Below are 23,087 nucleotides of genomic sequence, written 5' to 3' on the forward strand. Positions count from 1 at the left end.
CACCGGCAATAAAGACCCTGCAATTTGGCATACTTTTGTCTTTGTGTTAAGTTTCTATACTCGCTCCAGTACAACAATACTAAAGGACAAGTTTATTACTTAGTCAGCCCCAGGTATCAGGAAGAAGCTCCAGAAACTGGCCTTGGGGCCGGCGCAGAGTCTAGAATCATTACTGAACCAGGCAACCTCCGTGTTTTATAATGGAGGCCAGGAGGGACAGGCTGAAAGGAACGGGAGAGCTCAGCCTCCGTCATGGCTTTCAGGCAAGCAGACCCAGGGGCTCAGATGAGGGAAGGGCTTGGGGTAGCTGCCAGCCTGGTACAACTTGTTATCAGAGCGGTCTGAAGGGACATTTTATAAGAAATTGTCCGCAGAGGAATGGACCACCATCTTCTCCATGCCCGCTGTGCTAAGGGAATCACTGGAGAGCACACTGTCCCAGGGGATGAAGGTCCCCAGGGCCTGAGGGGTCTGACCAGATAACCCAATGGCAGGACTGAGGGTTCCTGGAGCAAGTGCCAGCATGAGCCGTCACCGTCACAGAGCCCGGGGAAAGCTGGCCACAGAGGTCCAGGAAGTTAATCTCTTAGACACTGCATGGCCTTCTCAGTTTCTCTCCTGCCCTGGAGGCTTGGTGCAGGGTTTTTAAACTGAAAAACCACATCCTGGTTTTAGGACCAAGAGGGTGAGGGGATGCAGGGCAAGCAACTTTACAGCAAGCCAGCTGTTTTTATTTACAGAAGCCAAGGTCAGCAGTTATTGCAAGGAAAACAGGGCAGCAAAGAGTTATCACAAAGGAAACGGGGCAGCATTTACAACTTATTTTTGGAAAAACCGGTCTCCTTGGTGCTTGCAGGGTACAGGGTTTAAGATGGCGTGCTAACCTGGTAACCCAGGTTCTATCTCTGGGTCAGCTATGGCACAGTATTAACTGAACCTCCATGAAGTCTGGTGACAGGGGAGTGTCTTCCATAAGGCCTCCTGCAATTGCTCCAGGGAAGCTGTTGGATTTTCTTCCCTTCCCTTTGGGGGCCAGATTTTCCACTTGGCAGAGGGTAATCTGGCCATGCTGTTTGTCAGGGAAAAGAAAGCCACTTCTTTCTTAAAGACTGTGTGCTAAATAGGTCCCAATTCTCCAGTATACAGTCTAATGGGACTTGAGCTCGGGAATAGAAGCACCCATCTGAAATTGAATACAAGGCATGCCCGCACCCCTTCTTTAACCCTTGAAGGGGTTAAAGAAATTACAGCCCCTTCAACCTGAGGCATGCCCCAGGTAAAATGGGTACTGAAATGAAACATATTTCAGTCAATACCCTGAAATTTTGTGTGCCCAAGATGTGTGATCCATCTTATCAGAGGTCCTCTCATGTGCTGGATTCCAGTCACGGCCTACCAGGTCATGGGACCCCTCACTGCCTGCATGAGCTCCAGTGACTCCCACAGAGGTGTGGAATGAGAGGGGCTGTTGGGGGGGTGGGTTGTCACGTACCAACGAGCCCCAACAAGGCCACTGAGGCTCAGGAGGTGGGTGCCAATACTTCCCAGCAAAAGTCCAATTTACACAGGCCGGATAATAAACCTGCCCCAGAAGGGTAAACTCTGGGGAGGGGCCGTTAGAGCTCACAGCTCAAAGAAGGCAGGCCACGTGGCCGAGGCAGGGACAATACCCTCAGGACCCGGGCATCCTCTCCCCTAACCCGTCTTCCCTTGTAGGAAAATGTCCTTAAGGACCCTCAGGACCCGGGCCTCGTCTCCCCTAACCCACCTTCCCTTGTAGGAAAATGTCCTTAAGGACCCTCAGGACTCCGGCCTCGTCTCCCCTAACCCACCTTCCCTTGTAGGAAAATGTCCTTAAGGACCCTCAGGACCCGGGCCTCCTCTCCCCTAACCCATCTCCCCTTGTAGGAAAATGACCTTAAGGACCCTCAGGACCCGGGCCTCCTCTCCCCTAACCCGTCTTCCCTTGTAGGAAAATGCCCTTAAGGACCCTCAGGACCCGGGCCTCCTCTCCCCTAACCCACCTTCCCTTGTAGGAAAATGCCCTTGAGGACCCTCAGGACCCGGGCCTCCTCTCCCCTAACCCACCTTCCCTTGTAGGAAAATGCCCTTAAGGACCCTCAGGACCCGGGCCTCCTCTCCCCTAACCCACCTTCCCTTGTAGGAAAATGCCCTTAAGGACCCTCAGGACCCGGGCCTCCTCTCCCCTAACCCACCTTCCCTTGCAGGAAAATGCTCTGAGGTTGTGAGACCTGCCATGGACTATTTGGCCCAGGAACTGCTTTAACTATGATTTTCTAGATGAAAAAGTTCTGCCATAGAGAGTGAATCCTAAGAAAGACAAATTATACACCAAACACAAAGTCCCACAGCCTTCAGCTTCTGAATTTCCCCCAAAGATCTCCCCACGTCAAGACTGGCTGCACCAGGGATGGGAACTAGCAACTCTGCAGGCCCCACACCTTAACCAGGTGTGCAAACAGGCCACTGGCACGAGGCAAAGGCAGAAGCTTTCTTAGGCCACACTTGGAGAGAGAACGCTGCACCCTCGGGGGCCGGGCGGGGCTGACGGTCACAGCCGCACCTGCACCTGCGGAGGAAAACAGCTGCTGGCCCGTCAGTTTAGACGCGGCGTTCACAGCTGCAGCGGGTTCCCTCGGCCCGCGGCTTTCAGGCGCCACGTGGACCCCGTGAGAGCCCCGTGCGCACTTGGGCCCCTCCCCGAGCCGCCCCCACACAGGAGCCTGCGGCCAACGTCCCGGGGAGCGTTTTCACCCCGCGGCCTGGGACTGGGGGAGGCCGGAGAGGTCTCCGGAGCCACGCGCCAGGCTGCGGCCTCCCGGGTCCCCTGCGGGCTGCGCTGCACCACGCCCTCCCCGCTGTTTTCCTCCGGCCCGCGGGGCTGGCGGCTGCGCTGCTGCAGGCACTGGGGCCCATGGGGGCTGCGCCGGGGTCTCCAAGGAGGAAAGGCCCGGGGCAGTGCTCGCCCCTCCGCCCACGGGCTCCTTCAGGGTTTCCCCAGATAACATCCAAGGATGGAGAAGGAGACGGAAAGCAGAGAGAGCTTGAAGGTAAAGAACTTCACTTTTAATTCTGGCTGGGCCGGGCGGTGCCTCCATGGCTGGGTGGTGTCTCCAGGGCTGGGTGGTGCCTCCATGGCTGGGTGGTGTCTCCAGGGCTGGGTGGTGACTCCATGGCTGGGTGGTGACTCCATGGCTGGGTGGTGCCTTCATGGATGGGTGGTCCCTCCATGGCCAGTTGTGCCTCCATGGCTGGGAGGTGCCTCCATGGCTTGGTCGTATCTCCACGGCTTGGGTCGTGCCTCCATGGCTGGGTGGTGACTCCATGGCTGGGTGGTGCCTGCTTGGCCGGGTGGTGACTCCATGGCCGGGTGGTGCCTCCAGGGCTGCGTGGTGACTCCAGGGCTGGGTGGTCCCTCCATGGCCAGTCGTGCCTCCATGGCTGGGTGGTGACTCCAGGGCTGGCTGCCCCCCCACTCCCAGGTTCCCCACGGCCCTGCCTGGCTGCAGCCGCTTCAGCTGTTCTCAAAGCGACAGGACCGAATGGGGCTGGTTTTACTCACGATTTTGAAGTCCTCTTCTCCGGCTGTACCCCTCTCCTGGTGTACCCCTCTTTCTGCTGTACCCCTCTCCTGGCTAGCTCGCCAAAATGTACTATTGGGGTTCCAGTCGTTGGGGCCTCGGGCTCCGCAGCAAGACCAGTGTTCCTGAGCAGTCAATGAGGTCCTTGAGGTCAGCGTCGCGGGCCCTGGCGTTGTGGATGAAGAGGTTGAGCTGCTCTCGAATCCGTCCTTGAGGACAAAGGCCAGGATCCCTGTTGGCAGCGCCAGGAGGAAGATGAGGCCGAGGAACACGGAGAAAAACGAGCAGGAGGGTGTTCTCCTGCGGCCCGACACTACCACCTGCAGCCACAAGGGGGCGGGCCTCCCGGACCGGAGAGCGCCCTTCTCACCGCGGGCCCAGACGCCCGTAGCCAGGGACAGGGCTCCCAGCACCCAGAAGACAATGTTGAAGCCAAGCAGGAAGTATTTCCCGCAGCAGCCGCCCTCGGGTTCCTGGAAATGCTGGTGCCTCTGCTGGTGCCGGGCACGGTGAGCGGCCACCCGCCGCCCGGACACCGGAGCGGGAGCCGGGTCCAGCGCCCCCGTGTGGCTGCAGGTGGTAGTGTCGGGCCGCAGGAGAACACCCTCCTGCTCGTTTTTCTCCGTGTTCCTCGGCCTCATCTTCCTCCTGGCGCTGCCAACAGGGATCCTGGCCTTTGTCCTCAAGGACTGAAATCAAGGGCGGCTCAACCTCTTCATCAACAACGCCAAGGCCTACCGGGCGACATTGACCTCAAGGACCTCATTGACTCTGCTCAAGAACACTGGTCTTGCTGCGGAGCCCGAGGCCCCAAAGACTGGAACCCCAATAGTACAAAACCATATAAAGAGGATTGTCTATATAAACCTTTTTTTCCTTTAGGGCATGCTAGGTTTTAGTAGATATTTATATCATTTTGAAAGGTTTTTGCTGAAAACAATTTAGTTCGAATTTTATTCAGGAAATAAATTCGAAATAAAACAATTTTACCAGAAGCTTTCGTAGAAATTTTTCATGTTTACTGCTTAAAATAATTTTTAGCATTAGTAAAAAGAATTAAAAAATTAAAAACACTTATAAAAAGGGAAAAAATTTTCACCAAAAAGGTTATTTTAAATATAGTTGGCTGATCATGAAAAATATCCATTATAGTACATTCAAAATGCTCCAAGTTACCTTCGTTTTTAAACATCTGGCAGAAAAAAAAAAGCAGCTAGTTCTCTGGAGAAAGACACGGGTTTCCTGTAAATTTATATAGGGTATGCAATATTTTCCAAGCCAGTTTGTAGGCTACACCACAGAACGGGTACCAAGTGTTTCTATCGCTTCCAGCAAGGATTAGAAGACTGAGGTGGTGTGTTCTTGACGCTAGGATCTACTTCCCTGGGAAGCAGAAAACATGAAGTGAAGCCGCTTATAGATACTGAGGTGGTGAATATGTTTGGCGTCTAAGTGACAGGAATTTTGGAATTGGAGATCCTGAGGGATTTCTAGGTTTAAAAAGAGCTGCAGTTGGCTGGTGCAGTGGCACATGCCTGTAATCCCAGCACTTTGGCAGGCAGTGGTGGGTGGATCATGAGGTCAGGAGATCAAGAACATCCTAGCTAAAAATAAATTAGCCTGGCCTGGTGGCACACAACTGTAGTCCCAGCTACTTGGGAGGCTGAGACAGGAGAATCACTTGAATTCAGGAGGCAGAGGTTGCAGTGAGCTGAGATCCTGACACTGCACTCCAGTCTGGGTGACAGAGCGAGACTTCATTTCAAAAAAAACAACAACAAAAAAACTGCAGTTGTTACAGGGTATCTGAAAAGAAAGGTACCCAAGAGGAGTATTTTAATTTCTAGACATTATTTTTAAAAGGCTCTTATAATTCATAGAAACTATTTGCATCATACTAAAAATTCCATTTTTAGGATATGTTTTAGACAAAATCATGACTGCCCTTATCATACATAGCCCCTAATCCAATGCATCTCTCAAGTGCATTTCTCAGATGAGAACATGGATGACGTATTCTGTGAATCTTTCCTGCTTTATTCATTTCTTTATTTTACTTTATCCAGGAATAGGATTATAGGATTATGCTTTGCTCTTTTCTCTTAATGGCCTTGCTCTGCTATTGCCAATTCACAGTAGCTTAGGTGCCCAATATAAGTCTGATTCTTTTTTCTTTGTAGTTTACATTTTCTCGTTTTCTTGTGTTAAAACAGCTTTTTAAATATTTGCCTTTTTTTTTTTAAGTTTTCCCGAGGAATTCACTCATCTTACTAGGATACGGCTATGTATGTGTGTTTTATACTCCATCCTCACAAGAATTTAATGAGCAATAGATGAACCTCTAAATATCAGGTTCTGTTTAGCTTAAATAAGTTGTATTATATCTTTTATGTTGTCTTTCTTCCATTCAGAGTCGCCAAACTCAGTCCCACACCTTTTCTCCCTTGCAGTTGTCCAATACAATGTTCTTGTCTCCATCTATTCTATTTTCTCCTCTTGAGCATTTCTCCAGTTTTTCTCCAGTTGATTCCCTGGTTAATTCCTCAGGTCTCTTTTCTTTTTCTTAATAAAGTATTTAGCTTCGATGTTTTCCTTTTGCACTTGGAGGAATCTCTTGCACAGAGCATTTCTCAAAACATCAGTTGACATAGCAGTGGCCTTCTTCATTTTCTGAAAGCTTTGTAAAACTTACAGTAATTTTTTAACATTGTTTTTACCTTGTTTTTGAAATTCTGTGACACAGATGTGTCTACATGTAAACACACACACACGTATTTATTTATACATATATGTGTTTCCTGAGTATTGTTCTTAGAGTTCCAGCTGACATTCACATCTGTGACTGTTGGGCCCCTCACATGGGCTGTTCCCTATTTCTCTTGGTTAAAGGTTTACTAGTCATCACCTTACTAGTTCTCTCTTGAAGTGCAAGAAATAAATTTCCCTGGTTTCATGTTTCCTGAGCTTTTTACGGCCTCAGGAGTAGAAAATCCACAGACACCTCTTTATCTACTCATCCTTTCCTTGGATGTCAGAGAAATACATTTCTTTTTTTTTTTTTTTTTTGAGACAGCGTCTCGTTTTGTTGCCAGGTGCCAGGCTGGAGTGCAGTGGCACAATCTCCACTCACTGCAACCTCTGCCTCTCGGGTTCAAGCAATTCTGCCTCAGCCTCCCAAGCAGCGGGGACCACAGATGCACGCCATCACGCCCAGCTAATTTTTTATGTTTTAGTAGAGACGGGGTTTCACTATGTTGGCCAGGATGGTCTCGATCTCTTGACCTCGTGATCCACCTGCCTCGGCCTCCCAAAGTGCTGGGATTACAGGCTTGAGCCACCGCACCCGGCAGAAATACATTTTCTTAATAGCCAGTGTCCACTTTTCAGTTTGAGTGGTCATTGAGTCTTTGAGATCCAGTCTCTTTCCAGATTGCACAATCTACCTGTGGTGTTTTCTGCTTCCTAGGAGATGACAACATGGAGGACCAGCTCTCTCTGTCTGGTTTCTTTTGGAAACTGGGAATGAAGCTACTTAAAGCCCAAGCCTGGCAGCTGCTTGTCTCAGAGTAAGTAGTTTGAGTCAGAAGTGGAGGAGAGATGATTATTTTATTCAAGAATCTTTTTATTTGCTTGGTAGTGATCCTTTAACATAATGTCTGTAAAAATAATCCCTTCCCTCGCAAGATGTCTGTCCATCTTTTGCTGTGATTTCAGGAATAATGGGAGTAATAAACGTTGGGTATCTGGATAGTATAAATGAGAAATGGATCTACAGATTTTGTGGAAACATTGAATTATGTGATGTAATTTAGGTTAGAGACAATTTCATAATGAGAAAAATATTTCAATGATTTACAAGGCTTTTTTTTTTTTTTTTTTCCTGAGACGGAGTTTCGCTCTTGTTACCCAGGCTGGAGTGCAATGGCGCAATCTCGGCTCACCGCAGCCTCCGCCTCCTGGGTTCAGGCAATTCTCCTGCCTCAGCCTCCTGAGTAGCTGGGATTACAGGCACGTGCCACCATGCCCAGCTATTTTTTGTATTTTTAGTAGAGACGGGGTTTCGCCATGTTGACCAGGATGGTCTCGATCTCTTGACCTGGAGATTTACAAGGCTTTTTACCAAGGTTACAGGTTTGTCCAAGGGACTGCAAGTGCGGCTAACATGTTAGTTGACAGATGCACCAAACTTTGGCCCTAGTTTCCAGGTCCAAACACACTGATGTAAATGTTAAATCTCTAGTGACAAAAGGTAATCCCAATCCCTCATCCCTTCACTCTGTGATTATTTTTATCAACCAAGTATGCATGTGGGTATCAAAGCATCAGGCTGGAGATCCTCTTCTTTCAGTAATTACTGGCCTTCTCCTAGAATTCTAAACTTGATCTTTGAAAATCTTACCTATGCCATTAATACAAGTGCCATAAAGAGAGTATGATTTTAATCATCAGTTTGTCAAAATCTCCCTTACCAAAAGCATAAACTCTTTTTAAAAAAATTTTTATTGCATTTTAGGTTTTGGGGTACATGTGCAGAACATGCAAGACAGTTGCATAGGTACACACGTGGCAGTGTGATTTGCTGCCTTCCTCCCCTTCACCCACATCGGGCATTTCTCCCCATGCTATCCCTCCCCAACTTCCCCCCTCCCTCTGTCCCTCCCCTATTCCCCTCAATAGACCCTGGTGTGTAGTGCTCCCCTCCCTGTGTCCATGTGTTCTCATTGTTCATCACCCACCTATGAGTGAGAACATGCGGTGTTTGATTTTCTGTTCTTGTGTCAGTTTGCTGAGAATGATGTTCTCCAGATTCATCCAGGTCCCTACAAAGGACACAAACTCATCGTTTTTGATGGTTGCATAATATTCCATGGTGTATATGTGCCACATTTTCCCAGTCCAGTCTATCATCGATGGGCATTTGGGTTGGTTCCAGGTCTTTGCTATTGTAAACAGTGCTGCAATGAACATTAGTGTGCATGTGTCCTTATAGTAGAATGATTTATAGTCCTTTGGATATATACCTAGTAATGGGATTGCTGGGTCAAATGGAATTTCTATTTCTAGGTCCTTGAGGAACACTTGTGTCAAAAATTTCCTAGGCAATAATAATAAATCAACAAATAAATAAAGCTTTGGGGCAAAAAAAAAAAAAAAGGAGAAAAGCTAAGTTACTATTTCTATGAATGTATTACATTTTTAGAAGTAGGATATTTAAATTGATGTAGTACAGAATAAAATGTCAATTTATTAGTAACTTAAAAGTTTTTCTCTTTCACTGTGAGGAACTAGAAAGAATGTCAAAGTCTTTGAAGAGAGCTAGAGATTTTAAGTACACATTTTCCACATAAGCAGTAACTTTGTCCCACGTTACCATTAAGCACTTTTTTCGGTTCATAATAAAAATAAAGGAAGATTCTGTCAAGCATTAACTAGAGATAAGAAAAGCTTAATATCTGGCTGCGCGTGGTGGCTCAGGCCTGTAATCCCTGCACTTTGGGAGGCCAGTGGACAGATACTAACCTCACCAATATGGTGAAACTCCGTGTCTACTGAAAGAATACAAAAAAATTATCCAGGCCTGATGCGGATACCTGTAATCCCAGCTACTCAGGAGGCTGAGGCAGGAGAAATGCTTGAACCCAAAAGGTGGGATTTACAGTGAGCCACTGCACACACATACAAAAAAACTGAATTTCCAGACAAAAAAAAAAAAAAAAAAACTCCAGGAACCTGATATCTTTCTTTGGTATTTCCACAGTTTGGTAGAGTAAATAAAAAGCTGTTTTTGAGATTTAGAAATATTACTTCACAAAAATTATATTTAGATTGCTCTAATAGGTTCATTTATATTTGATAACTCTTTAGGTGTATATAAGTTCACATTTTGGCTAACACATTGTGGCTAAATATATTTCATGCATTATATAAGTCAGATATTTCAGTTTCCAGTTTAAAGTAGATATATTTTTATGACTATTACGTAAGTAAATGATACTGAGAAGTGCATGGGAAAACTTACTACTATTACACACTGTGATATCTTCCTCTAAAGTCTCATTTGGGGTGTTTAGTGAAAAGGTTTCTGATTTTTGTTATTTAGATGATGAAATAAGTATCTTGGATAACTAAGTTATATATTTTCACTTTCATTTTTTATAATTTCATGCAAGCATTCATTCTTCTCTAATAAAACATTTCTTAGAACACTATACATTTTATGAGACTATTGTTATTCCACAATTGACTGAAATCTGTAAGTTTAGCTTTAGACCTTTTGCATATTTAATTTTTTTCAATTTTATATAGTTATAAAAATGTTATGAAACAAAATTTGATGATGGAAACTTATAATTGTATACCTTTTTGAATATGCCAGGTAATACAGTTCTTACGGGGCAAACTAATTTCAGGTTCCTTCATGACAGAGAGGAGACGAATTTCTCTTTCTTGGTAAACACTGAAACATTAATTTGCCAGCTCCCCTTGAAACTCTGCTTTTAAGATCTTAAAGTCCTCTGTGACTTAAGTCTTAGCCCAGGCTTACGTTCAAAGTTATGCACAGATAACTTTGTGAGAGAGATATCTACAAATAGCGTATATTCTCAGTGGTGTCACAGAGTTCTATCTGCCTGAAGATTTTCAATTTCTACTCTAGTGCAGTTCATATAATTTCTACTACAGGAGACATCTTTTAAAAATTGACTTTTGTGGATGTATTAATTGAGAAGAGGTAATTTAAAATATCTGAACATTATCAGAAAATTAAGTAGAATGTATTCACAACATATTCTATGGTCCTTATTTATATTTCCCTTTGATTAGTTTTTCAACTGCAGTTATCAGTAAAATGACATTGTATTTCCTCAGTAGATGCTCAGTTCATAATAAAGCAATTATCGCAATCCACTTGATGACTGACAATTGTAAGGCAGTAACTATTGTAGATTGATGTAATGTTCTGTCATATTTGTGCCATCGAAGGCGTCAATAAAGAGGAGTTCAAGCTTAATGAATAGTGTAACAGAACGAGTGGTAATATTAATAGACTTTTGCAGAGCATAGGTAATATCTATGATAACTGCTTTTGGGGGAATGAATAAAGAGTAAGCTTAAAAGAGGAAAAGTCGCAATAAAAGTGTCACCTTTCTTGATAAAATACAAAACGATTCATGCCATTGACTAAGATTTTATTTTCCAACTTACCAAAATGACTGCACCTTACTAATCAAAAAGTGGATAAATTTGCTAATAGTCATCTGAGTCTCTAACAAAAATAGGGTAAATGTTTTAATGTAACTCTGATTTTGACATTACTGTAGAATTTTGGCATCTATATGGATTTAAAAAGAAATTCGGCCAGGCGCGGTGGCTCAAGCCTGTAATCCCAGCACTTTGGGAGGCTGAGGTGGGTGGATCACGAGGTCAACGGATCGAGACCATCCTGGTCAACATGGTGAAACCCCGTCTCTACGAAAGATACAAAAAATTAGCTGGGCACGGTGGCATGTGCCTGTAATCCCAGCTACTCGGGAGGCTGAGGCAGGAGAATTGCCTGAACCCAGGAGGCGGAGGTTGCGGTGAGCCGAGATCGCTCCATTGCACTCCAGCCTGGGTAAAAAGAGTGAAACTCCGTCTTAAAAAAAAAAAAAAGAAAAGAAAAGAAATTCATATTGTTGAGAAAAACCTCTCCATTTACATAGATCATAGAATTTTTGTCCTGAAATGATCCCAGAAATTATTAAGGTGCATAATTTTAGATGTGAGAGCATAGAAACAAGAGTTTAAGTAACATATTTGAAATTATAAAAGCAAGATAATGATGGATAGTATTGGGAATTGATTTTCTGTCTGCAGTTCTCATCAAATGCCTTTTCTATAAACAATATTTTTCCAAATTCTTCATTAGGAAGTGACAAAAGATAGTGGAAAATGATAATTATATCTAATAAATTGATCTGAGGTCAAGTTAGAAATCAGTCTAAGTGGAGGAATTAGTTTGCTTGATTTGAAGGAGTCTATATTAAGCTGTCGATTTCTTAGTGATATGATAAATGGAAACAATTATGGTTACACAGCACATTAGAAAATAGCAAGCCCTTGATTATTTACAAATTCTACAAAATTGTCTAAATATATGAAATTTATAAAATTTAGAGCATGATTTACTTTAGGAAAAATTTCATGGTTTTATTTAAGACACGTGTATCATCCAGAAATTGAGTTTTATGGATAACTTAAATCCTCTTAACATCTGAAAGAATGTGGAATATTTAGTGTTCCAAAAGCTTTCTGAAATGATGGCATTTTTTTTTTGTCATTTTTAGTTACCCTCGTTGGAGCCATTAAGTACAATTTGAATTTCTCTACCTCTGGTACCTAAACTTCTTACTTGGTTTTTCACTTAATTTTACAGCAGAGCCCTTACAAATTTTGTTTCAAAAGTGTTTATTTCTAGAAACAAATACTTCTAGCAAAAAATGCTAATTTTTGGACAGTTTTATATATGGTTACACTGTCCAGTATTGCTCTTTTTTGCTCCTTAAAAATACCAGCCCTGTCACATTTATTGCAACTGAGAAATTTCTACTCATTTTTTAAAGCTTAGCACATATGCTCCTACCTTTCCAGGTGCTCCTCAGCTATGTAGATAAGATAAATGTTTCTTCTGCTGCTGTCCCTGGCTCCACAGTGCTTAGGTCATGCTATTAGTGTAACACTTACAACACTGTGTTGTTACAGCTGCTTTGCATCTTAGCTGAACTGACATAATGAAATTAAATTCCATATTATGGAAATGGATTTAGAAGTTTTCTGTATTTTATCATTCAAACAAATAACATTTATTTTCAAGTTAAAATTTCAAAATAAATGCCTTTTTAACACGTAGTACAGGAAATATTAGAAACCCATTTCCAAAAAGAAATTTAAAAGGTTATGATCTATATACCTGGCACCATAAACTCAAAATTATTCAGAATTGATTATAGCCTGAAATGTAAAATCTGAAACTACAGAACATCCAAAAGAAAACATATGAAAAAAATCATTTTGATCTTGTATCTCCCCCAAAACATTTGTTATATATGACAGCAACCACATGATTCATAAAAAAAAATTGTGAAATTTGAATTATTCAAAAATAAAAACATTGGCTCTTTGAAAGATGGTTTTGAGAGAATAAAAAGACAAATTACCATTTAAAAGAAAATACTTTGAAATTATATATACAAAAATTAAATGTGAAACATAACATTTTATATATGAAATTTAATAGTGTTTGATATTTTTATTCAGAATATATAAAGAATTCTTAAAACTCAGTATAAGAAAACAAAGAATAATAAAAATGTCTGCAACATTTAAACAGTCACTCGACCAAAGAAGATATACACATTTCAAATACACAGATTAAGATGAAGTAAATTAATACACAATGAAATACAGTTACAGGTATATTAGAATAAATGAAATATAAAAGTTTGACACTGACATGCATTGGTGATTATTTGGATGCACTAGGAGTTTCATAATTTATGATAAATAGCAGTTTGACAGTTCAGTTAATATGTACATTTATATCTCCAGTATGATCCAGTCGTTATATATATATTTTTCCAAAACAAGACCAAATGTCTATGAAAGGTCCTTTATGAGAAGGCCCTGTTTCAGTTTTATTTGTAACAGTTCCCAATAAAAAACAACCCAAATGTCTTTCAGGAGGTAAGTGATGAAATACACAATGTCAACAATTGTTCATTCATATAATATTAATAAATATCAAAAACCAAAGAACAGATGAAGCTCAAAATGATTATGGTGTGTAAAGTAAGCCAGAGAAATACTAGTTTCTGTTTGGATCTATTACAAACCAAACTGATGAGAGCCTTCATATAAAATAAAACCTGGATACCATATGATTCCATTTATATACAACTCTAGAAAAAGGCAAACTTATGTACAATGAGTGACAGATGATCCGTTTGGTGACAAGTGGTGTTAGAGATTGCCAAGAAACAAATAGAAACTTTGGGGATGACAAATATCTTCATTATCCTGTTTATAATGATGGTTTCATGAGTTTGTATGTGTGTGTATGAAGTTATCAATATTTAGCCTTTAATTATATGCAGTTCAAAGTTTATGCATTTTGTGTCATTATAGCTGTTAAAATCAAAGAAAACAAATTAAGATGAAAATAGATAATTTTCAATAAAAGTGTAAAGATTATTCTAAGGGTCTGTGAGTGAATACGATACTAAGTAGCTTTATGAGCTCTTATGTGTATATATAAAATAAATGCCTTTTCAACGCAAATATTCATATATATATTCATATATATATATCAATAAAGATGACAGGAACTGTTACTAAGACATATAGTGACAAGGATTCAAACATACTTTCGGTGATACTGTTTCATTTTTGTGTTGTTATTTGACTTTGCTCCTGGTCTCAGTAAAAATAGCACAAAGTATTTTAAATATTTAATTACATGCATAACCGAAATCTATATAAATTGCTCAAACTATATATGAGATTCATATTTTTCAGAAATCTCAATTATTTATAAATCATATATATGATTTATAAAGCTATTTAGTACCTTCTTTACTCACAAACTGTTAGAATAATATAAAGTTATCTTTACACTTTTTTGAAAATAACTTATTTTTCTGACTCACAGCTGTAAAGACACAAAATTGCATAATCATTAACTGCACATAAAGGGTAAATCTTGATAAATTTATACACACACACGTGCATGCACACACATTCATGAACCCACCACTCTGAACAAGATAATAAATATGCACTTTTTGTCCCTTCGCAATTTCTAACACCACTCCTCAACAAAGAGAGAACCTGTCACTCATTCAAGTTTATCTGCACACTTGAATAAGTAACAAAAGGTTGCGATTTCTGAAATCACAAATTCACTTTATATCATTTTCCATAGTACAAGCATTTGAACAGTGCTGGCTTACATATTTTGGCCATTCGTGTTAATCTTGGTTTTCTTATACTGAGTTTTAAGAGTTGTTTATATATTCTGGATAAAATTATTTATCAGAAATATTAATTATATAATTATCCATATATGATTTATATATATTCTCCATATGTATGATTTACATATATTGTTTAATATATTCACATGAGTCCTAGCACTGTATACATGTATACATATTTCCAAGTTAGCATTTGGCAATGGTGTCAAAGTGCTGCTAGTTGGAGATTTCAAATTATGTCTTCTAAATAGTCTTAATGAACAGTACCTCTCGTAAACTCAATATGTTTCCACTTCTTAGAATTCAGTATATGTTAGACTAGACAATAGATCAATGCACTGCATTCTTAATAATAAATCAGTTAATGGTGAATAAAAGAATCCGTCCAGTAAACATTCTATCAAAAGGGATGACAGGGACTGTCACTAAAACAGATTATATAATAATAAGTGTTCAAACATGTACTTTTGGGCATATTGTTTTATTTTTTATTGTTGTTGGACTTTATTCTTGGTCTTGATGTAAATAACATAAAATATTTGAATGTGAGATTTACAAGCATACTTAATTATGTATAATTTGACATCTTTTATGTAAATATCTACACAGCTGAATAAGGTAATAGAAGGTTGTAATATCTGTGATCACAAATCCATGTTATATCATTTTTAACTTGTAACAATAAGTGAAGAGTCTCCACCTAAATATTGAGTTGTCAAATAAAAATAAGGTATGCTTCTTGAATAACTGAAGCTGGCCGGAGAAGCAAGTAGATAAGCAAAAGATTATGATGGGTTGTATGTAAAGAAAGTGAGTTCTTTACAACTGTATATAGAAATGAGTAGGAATGGCAGGAAAGCAAAACGGGGGGCACCGCATTACATATGTTGATTAAAGGCCAACTTTAAATCTATCTGTGCCGCCTAATGACTATAACTTCAAGGAAAAATATAATTTTCTTCATTCTTAGCTACCCCATTTAAAACTTGGAATAAAAGAAGTTATTTCAAATAACTCTAAGCACTAAACTGAGCAATGGTTTTGGCTTTGCCTAAAGCAGACACAAACCAAGCATAATTACTAACTATACAGTTGACTTTGAACCTGAATCTAAAGAGAAGAAGTACAGTGAGATAAAAATTACTTTGTCTGAATGTATCAAAGAAAATGTTTACAAAGATGTGACTTTCTGTTGGCACTGATTCTTCTGAAGAGTGGTTTTAAGTTTTAGCTAGGAAGAAAATGTCTGTATTGGTGAACAAGCTAATGATGCCCATCCTCCCCGTTACTGTTCATGACTGTAATCTCATGGAAGTCCCCGACATTGCAATAAAGCAACAGAGTAAAATGAGAGAAAATTTTGAATGTAAGAAAAGTTAACTTTGTTATAGATCGGATACTTATTTAGAAAATTCTGAGACATCTACAAATTATGAGAATCAATAAATGAATTTATCAAACACATGAAAGAGAAAGTCAGTATACACTGTTATGTGTATTTTTGTATATTAGGCATATACAATAGGAAGATTAAATCAAAGTTCAATTTATTTTCCATCATTATATATAAAATGCTTAGGAATATATTTAACAAACATGTCAAAAATACAGAATACTCCTGAAGAAATGAAAAAAGACATGAAAGCCATTTGATAGAATTCATGAATTGGAACTTTCAGTGTTGTTAAAAAATGAGTTTTATACAAGTTGGTCTGTAAGTTTAGTGTCAATCATAATTATTGTAGCTTGCTTTATTTATTTATTTTTAAGGTAGGCAAGGTTATTCTAAATAAACATGGAACCCAAAGGATCTAATATGTCCAGAACAATTTGGAGGGAGAAAAGACCATACATTCTCTGATTTACTTACCATAAAGCTACGGTAAATAAGGCCTTTCAAATCAGCCTCAGGATAGACCTTCAGATCAATAAAAGAAGTTGAATAGACCCATCCATACATTTTCAACTATTTTAAAAGATGTTACTAATTTTATAGCGAAAGAATACTTATCTTTAACAAATATCAGTGAAACAACTCTACTTCAAAACAGAAAAATAAATAATTCTCAACAATTAGCACTCAGCACTTACAAAAATTTAGATTGTGTCATCATTCTAAAAGTATAAAATTTACTTTTGAAAAACACAATAAATATTTGTAATCTTGGAGTAGGAAAAAAAAAGATAGTTCCCCAAATGTACAACTTTTGAAAAGACATTCTAAGGACTGGGAGTCAATGTATAATGAACTCTTACGAAACAATAATAAGCAACCCTTTCTTCAGAAAGTCTTATTGTAATATCAATCATAATTAATGTAGCTTCATTTGTTTTTTTAAAGATAGGCAAGGTTATTCTAAATATACATGGAACTCAGAGGATCTAATATGTCCAGAACAATTTGGAGGGAAAAAGTCTTACTATCTTCAGAAACTCTTATTATTGACTTTCTGAAAAATGCGTTGCTTATTACTGTTCTGTAAGAGTTCATTATACATTGTTTGACTCACAGTCTTTAGAATAGTAAGGCTTTCTGAAGAGAAAGTCAATAAGATGACTTTCTGAAGAGACAGACAAAAAATTTGAGCATATGCTATATAAGAGAAGATAGACAAATGCTCAATAGGTATGCAAAAAGTTCCTCTTCAGTCTCCAGGGAACTGGAAATTAATATTTAGATATTGAGACACACACACTAAAATGGTCGAATTAAAAAGACTGATAATGGCCAGGCCTGGTAGCTCACACCTGTGATCCCAGCACTTTGAGACATTAAGGCAGGCGGATTGCTTGAGCTCTGGAATTTGAGAGCAGCCTAGGCAAGATGGCAAAACTCAATTCAACAAAAATATAAAAAATAGCCAGGCTTGGTGTCATGTGTTTGTAGTCCCAGCTACTTGGGGTGCTGAGGCAGGAGGATTACAGAAACTTGGGAGGCCCAGGAAGCTGTAGTGAGCTGAGCTTGTACCACTGCACTCTAGCCTGGGTGACATAGTGAAACCTTGTCTCAAAAAAAAAAAAAAAAAAAAAAAAAAAAGACTATAAGACTGACCATACCGGGTTTGCTGAGGATAATGAGCTACTGGAATACGTGTGCATTGCTTGTCAGATTGCAAAATGATAGTCATTTTCAAAAACAGTATTTAAATGAATTTATTATTTGACTCACTAATTCACTCTCGGGTGTTTACTGAAGAGAAATAAAAATTTATGTTCACAAAAGAAATTACACGAAGTTTAGGGCAGTGTTTTTAATAGCATCCCAATTCTAAAACCCACCCAAATGTCCATTAATAAATGAATGGCTAAACAATTTATGGTATATCAATTCAATGAAATATTAGCCATGGAAGGGGGACAACCACTAGTCAGTGAAACAGAAGAGGAATCACAAATCATGCTAAATGAAAATGCCTTGATCCAAAAATGTCCCTACAATATGATGCCACTTCCATATAATTAGAGAAAAGCGTAATTTATGGCCACAGAATGCATATAGTTACCTGAGACTGGGTGGGAAGATGTGTGTAAAGGAGTTGTCAGCTGTGACACAGCATGTCCAAACATTTTGCATTTTGGATATGTCTTATGTCTTGACTGCAGCAGTAGTGATAGGGATGTATACATTAATCACAACTTACCTACATGTATACTTGAAATATGTACATTTTAATGTGTGTAAATTTTTTTTTTTTTTTTTTTTTTTTTTTGAGATGGAGTTTCGCTCTTGTTACCCAGGCTGGAGTGCAATGGCGCGATCTCGGCTCACTGCAACCTCCGCCTCCTGGGTTCAGGCAATTCTCCTGCCTCAGCCTCCTGAGTAGCTGGGATTACAGGCACGCGCCACCATGCCCAGCTAATTTTTTGTATTTTTAGTAGAGATGGGGTTTCACCATGTTGACCAGGATGGGCTCGATTTCTTGACCTCGTGATCCACCTGCCTCGGCCTCCCAAAGTGCTGGCATTACAGGCGTGAGTCACCACGCCCAGCCCAATGTATGTAAATTTTATCTCAAAAAGTTTATTTCAAAACAATTTAGTTCAGTAAAGTTTAAACTCTACTGAACTAAATTGTTTTGAAATATCTCTTCCATATATCTCTTCCACTCCACAAGCAGTGGTTCAAAGTAGATTCTTGGGTACCTATAGGGGATGTCTGAGTAGATATGGATCCAAATACTTGCTTCCCACTATGTTCCTCTTTCAAAACTTACATTTCTTAGAATTATGTCAGGGAACAGAAATGAGTAATCAGCTACCACTCAGAAAGACAAATGTTTTTGGCCTCACTCATTTTAAATCTAACTTTGCCTGTTGATGGTAACTTGTACTTATGTGACCACTTCGCATAAATGATGTTAATATTCCTTTCTGATGTGACCACTTTGTATAAATGATGTTTATTTTCCTTTGGGGTGGTGCCTAGCTTCTCTTCAGTCTCTTTGTCACAGAAGATCCTCTCAGAGAGGCACAACTATTACTCCTTTACCCCTAGCCAGCTAGGCTGATGCCCCAACACCATCTTTGTCAAGTGTCCCATCTCTTGATTATGCTTTCAAAACAGCATCAGGGCTCTTACCCGTTCTCTGACTTCCATACTGCTTCTTGTTGAGACATGGCATCTAATGGGTCCTCCTCCTTCTTTGTCTGAGATTTTTACAGAACTAGAATGATTGACATGCTGTTTATAGTCTTTCCAGGAACCCTGTACCGTGGATTCTTCAGGCCCTTCTGTCTCAGAATAATCTAGTCAATAAATACTTAGAAGTCTTTACACTTCCCCACAGAGCCAGTGTTCCCCTAAGCTGTAAGGGACCTATGCCATGTTCTTCCAAGAATTCCTCCATTATGTTCTGCTTCATTCTGATGACCACGTGGTAAGCATGGAAGTTCTACAGCTCAAGAGATGTCAGTATTTCCTTCCTGAAGATGACCTCAGTCTCCACTCACAACATGCTTTAGAGCCTCTGCTCCTATGTGAGCACCTTCCCCCTTTTTCTTTCACATCAGGAAAAGGAGTGACTTGTCACAATTAATACTGTAGAGTATGGAAGTAAATAAATACCTTTCTTGTTTTAACCCTGAGTTATTTTCATGTATAAATTAGAGCTCTATGGCGGTGGTGAAGGGTCAGTAGTAACCAGATATTTCTGCTGCTTCCAAGTAAAATCTGAGAAAATTAAAGTGGTTCATTGAGATCTTTTGTTATCTTTTTTCATCTTTTGAGGAATTTATATTTTGTGACATTGTACAAAGTCCCTTTCAGCCTGTCACTGTGCTTGTTATTTTTGTGTACATATTTGTTTTAACTTTTAAAGTCTAAATGTTAGACATAAACCTGTATACAAAGTTCAACTAGGTAGGCATTTTGTAAAAAATGCTTTTTATTTTTAAGGGCAGTTCTTTTTTTTATAGGAAACAGTAATTTCTAGCATTGACTACTTAATAATATCAATAATATAGAAGCATCAAGTGGTCATTTTAAATGTATTACTTTCAGTAATTCTTAAATGTTTCATTTTATAGAGTTTGTTGAGAATCTTTACTGTGCATAATATTTTTTTATATTCAAGGTCAATGTATTTACTCACCTCTTAAAATCCTTTGAATTGTGGTCTCCAGTTAAAACCTATGGCCTAGAAATTATGCCTGAATCAAAATGAAAATGCATAATATAATATACAGCTTCAAACCACTAAAAATTGGGAATAGTCCTACACCCTATCCTTCATTAGAGATTATCACTATATGGAGATCATACCTCTTACCTATAAGATTTTCACATCTTAGCTCATTTTGTATAACCTCTATATTCTACTCATAGAAATTCGATTATAAAGCAAGTTTCAAGCACACAGTTTCAGGTACGAGCATCATGCAGAATTTAAATAAGTCTTCAAAGACTGCTACTTGATGGCTCACACTGGTTTTATTATATCTGAAATATTATAAATAATTTTACTTGGGTTATTCTTTTGAACAAATGGAGAAAAAAATGTGTAGCAATTCATGCCTCTGTGGCAATTTTGGTATGGAATCTTAATATTTCTTTATGTGTTGCACATTTATAAAAAATACATTATTTTTTATTCATGAATAAACATACAGCACTTAACATTAGAATTGTGAAAGCTTTGTGTACTTTTAAGTGTACTTTTCAGCCATAAAATATATAAAGTTTCCTAGAAAATTTTAAACTTCAGTATGTTTGGCTTGCCTTGATATGTTATCCTATTATAGAAATATTATACTTTTATATCATACACAGAAATAATTTGATTAGAAAATTTATGGGATTTTGTGAATTCAGTCCAACAATGGGATACTATATTTGAAAGCCTTTATCTGAACTTAAGGGCTTTATTATGGGTCATCTCAAACATAGTATGAATCAGCTGTGTTACGTTTTTCTTCCCTGTAATCACCTAAATCCAGAAAAAAAATGGTTTGTGTTTTATGTTACCGCGTTAAATTGTTCCTGTCAGGAAAAGAGTCCACACGGAAATTCAGTACCAACTACTAGACGCTTCATCACATCTAAAAAAAAAACACTAGTGTCTAGTTGGGACCAGAAGAAAGAGAAAAAAAGAGATTTGCTTTTATCAAATATCTTTTAATGTCAGCTTCTGTACTTAATGCTATTACGTAGGCTTGTGATAGAATTAACTGTGTGACCCTGTGTAATTGAGACGTCCCCCATCAAAAATCATGTGTTAAACATAAATAGTATAATCATTTCCTGCTGAACCTCAAGTACAAAACTACAGAATCAAAATTCAGGAAGAAAGGGCAATTAGATGAGAGTGTCAGTAAAAAATAAAAATAAAAAGATTTTGGAAGAAGAAATACAAATAAGTTGTAACTGTTTTAGCAAACTGGAAGAGACTGAAATCAATGTGTCTTCCATGGGGAAAAAGTGTAAGAAGCAAGTTAAATTTGGGCATAGTAATTGGTTCAAAAATATCTCAAGTTCATATTTAAGAACTCATTCATTTACAAAACCACAAGAGAGTTGAAAGTGATTGTGTTTCTTGCCTTTTGGGGTTGACAAGGGGTAGGGCAGGCAGCTGCATAAACCTTGAAGTACTATTATATTTTGAAAGCATATTCATGTACTCTATAGACAAATGTGTTTAAAAATTCAGATAAAAACACGAGTACAGATGGATTTTTTACTTAGTTTAGTTTCTACCCCTTTACAGAATATCCAACATTAGTAAATATACAGTAATAAGTATACAAATGAGTAAGTGGATGCTATCTCGAGGCAATCCTTATAACTTTCTGGTAAAGAAATAGTGGCTACAGAAAGGCATCCATTCTAATGCCACACAGCAGGATAGATGTAAAGGACAAATCCTGGCTTGTTTCCCTCTACGGAGTTATTTGCTATCTATATAATGCTAGGTATTTTTTATTGAGAAATAAAGGAGATATAAGTAGGTATGAAGAAATTAAAAAAAAACATGTTTATATTGTCCCCCAAAAGCAGAAAGAAATGTTTGTCGGTAAACAATTACTCAGAATTGATGAACACAAATTAGACTGTATATGGCAAAATTAAAAATAATATCTGTCTTCTATACAGAGGTATTAGTAGTATTGAGTAGTCAGACCATTGAAATACTCACGTGTAAAGAATTGTAAGCACAAAACAATATTGTCCCAGGTAACACTCCTCGAACTGGAATGCACACACGTTATAAAAAGTTGTATAAACAGGCACAGCTAGTGGAAGGGAACCGTCTTTCATATACTCAAGTTTCATAAACACTAAATGTATCTGCCTGACCTGAGAGAATGCTTTTGTTGAGGTAACATGTCAAATCATACATTTTTTTTTTTTTTTAATTTTTTATTGGATTTTAGGTTTTGGGGTACATGAGCAGAGCATGCAAGACAGTTGCGTAGGTACACACATGGCAGTGTGCTTTGCTTTTCTTCTCCCCTTCACCCACATTTGGCATTTCTCCCCAGGCTATCCCTCCCCACCTCCCCCTCCCACTGGCCCTCCCCTTTTCCCCCCAATACACCCCAGTGTTTAGTACTCCCCTTTCTGTGTCCATGTGTTCTCATTTTTCATCACCCACCTATGAGTGAGAATATGCGGTGTTTCATTTTCTGTTCTTGTGTCAGTTTGCTGAGGATGATGTTCTCCAGATTCATCCATGTCCCTACAAACGACACAAACTCATCATTTCTGATTGCTGCATAATATTCCATGGTGTATATGTGCCACATTTTTCCAATCCAGTCTATTATCAATGGGCATTTGGGTTGATTCCAGGTCTTTGCTATTGTAAACAGTGCTGCAATGAACATTCGTGTACATGTGTCCTTATAGTAGAACGATTTATAGTCCTTTGGATATATACCCAGTAATGGGATTGCTGGGTCAACAAATCATACATCTTACCTTTTCTATCTGCATTACCCTCCCCACATTCAAAACAAGACACTCATCTTTCTCACTCAT

General features: G+C 39.1%; 1 protein-coding gene and 1 pseudogene across 1 annotated transcript in view; one reads left to right on the forward strand and one right to left on the reverse strand.

Annotated features, from left to right (window-relative positions):
- Window positions 1–487: 487 nt before the first annotated feature.
- The window catches only part of LOC144580125 (uncharacterized), a 78,042-nt gene continuing 55,442 nt past the window's right edge, over window positions 488–23,087 (forward strand). The window contains exons 1-3 of the mRNA XM_078355191.1: window positions 488–634; window positions 2,627–3,071; window positions 7,069–7,168. Coding sequence (XP_078211317.1) covers window positions 488–634; window positions 2,627–3,071; window positions 7,069–7,168 — 692 coding nt within the window. The remainder of the gene's footprint in view (window positions 635–2,626; window positions 3,072–7,068; window positions 7,169–23,087) is intronic.
- LOC118149168 (tetraspanin-17 pseudogene) lies at window positions 3,081–4,243 on the reverse strand (annotated as a pseudogene).

This window comes from Callithrix jacchus, chromosome 18 (genome assembly GCF_049354715.1).
Source record: "Callithrix jacchus isolate 240 chromosome 18, calJac240_pri, whole genome shotgun sequence".
NCBI lineage: Eukaryota > Metazoa > Chordata > Mammalia > Primates > Cebidae > Callithrix > Callithrix jacchus.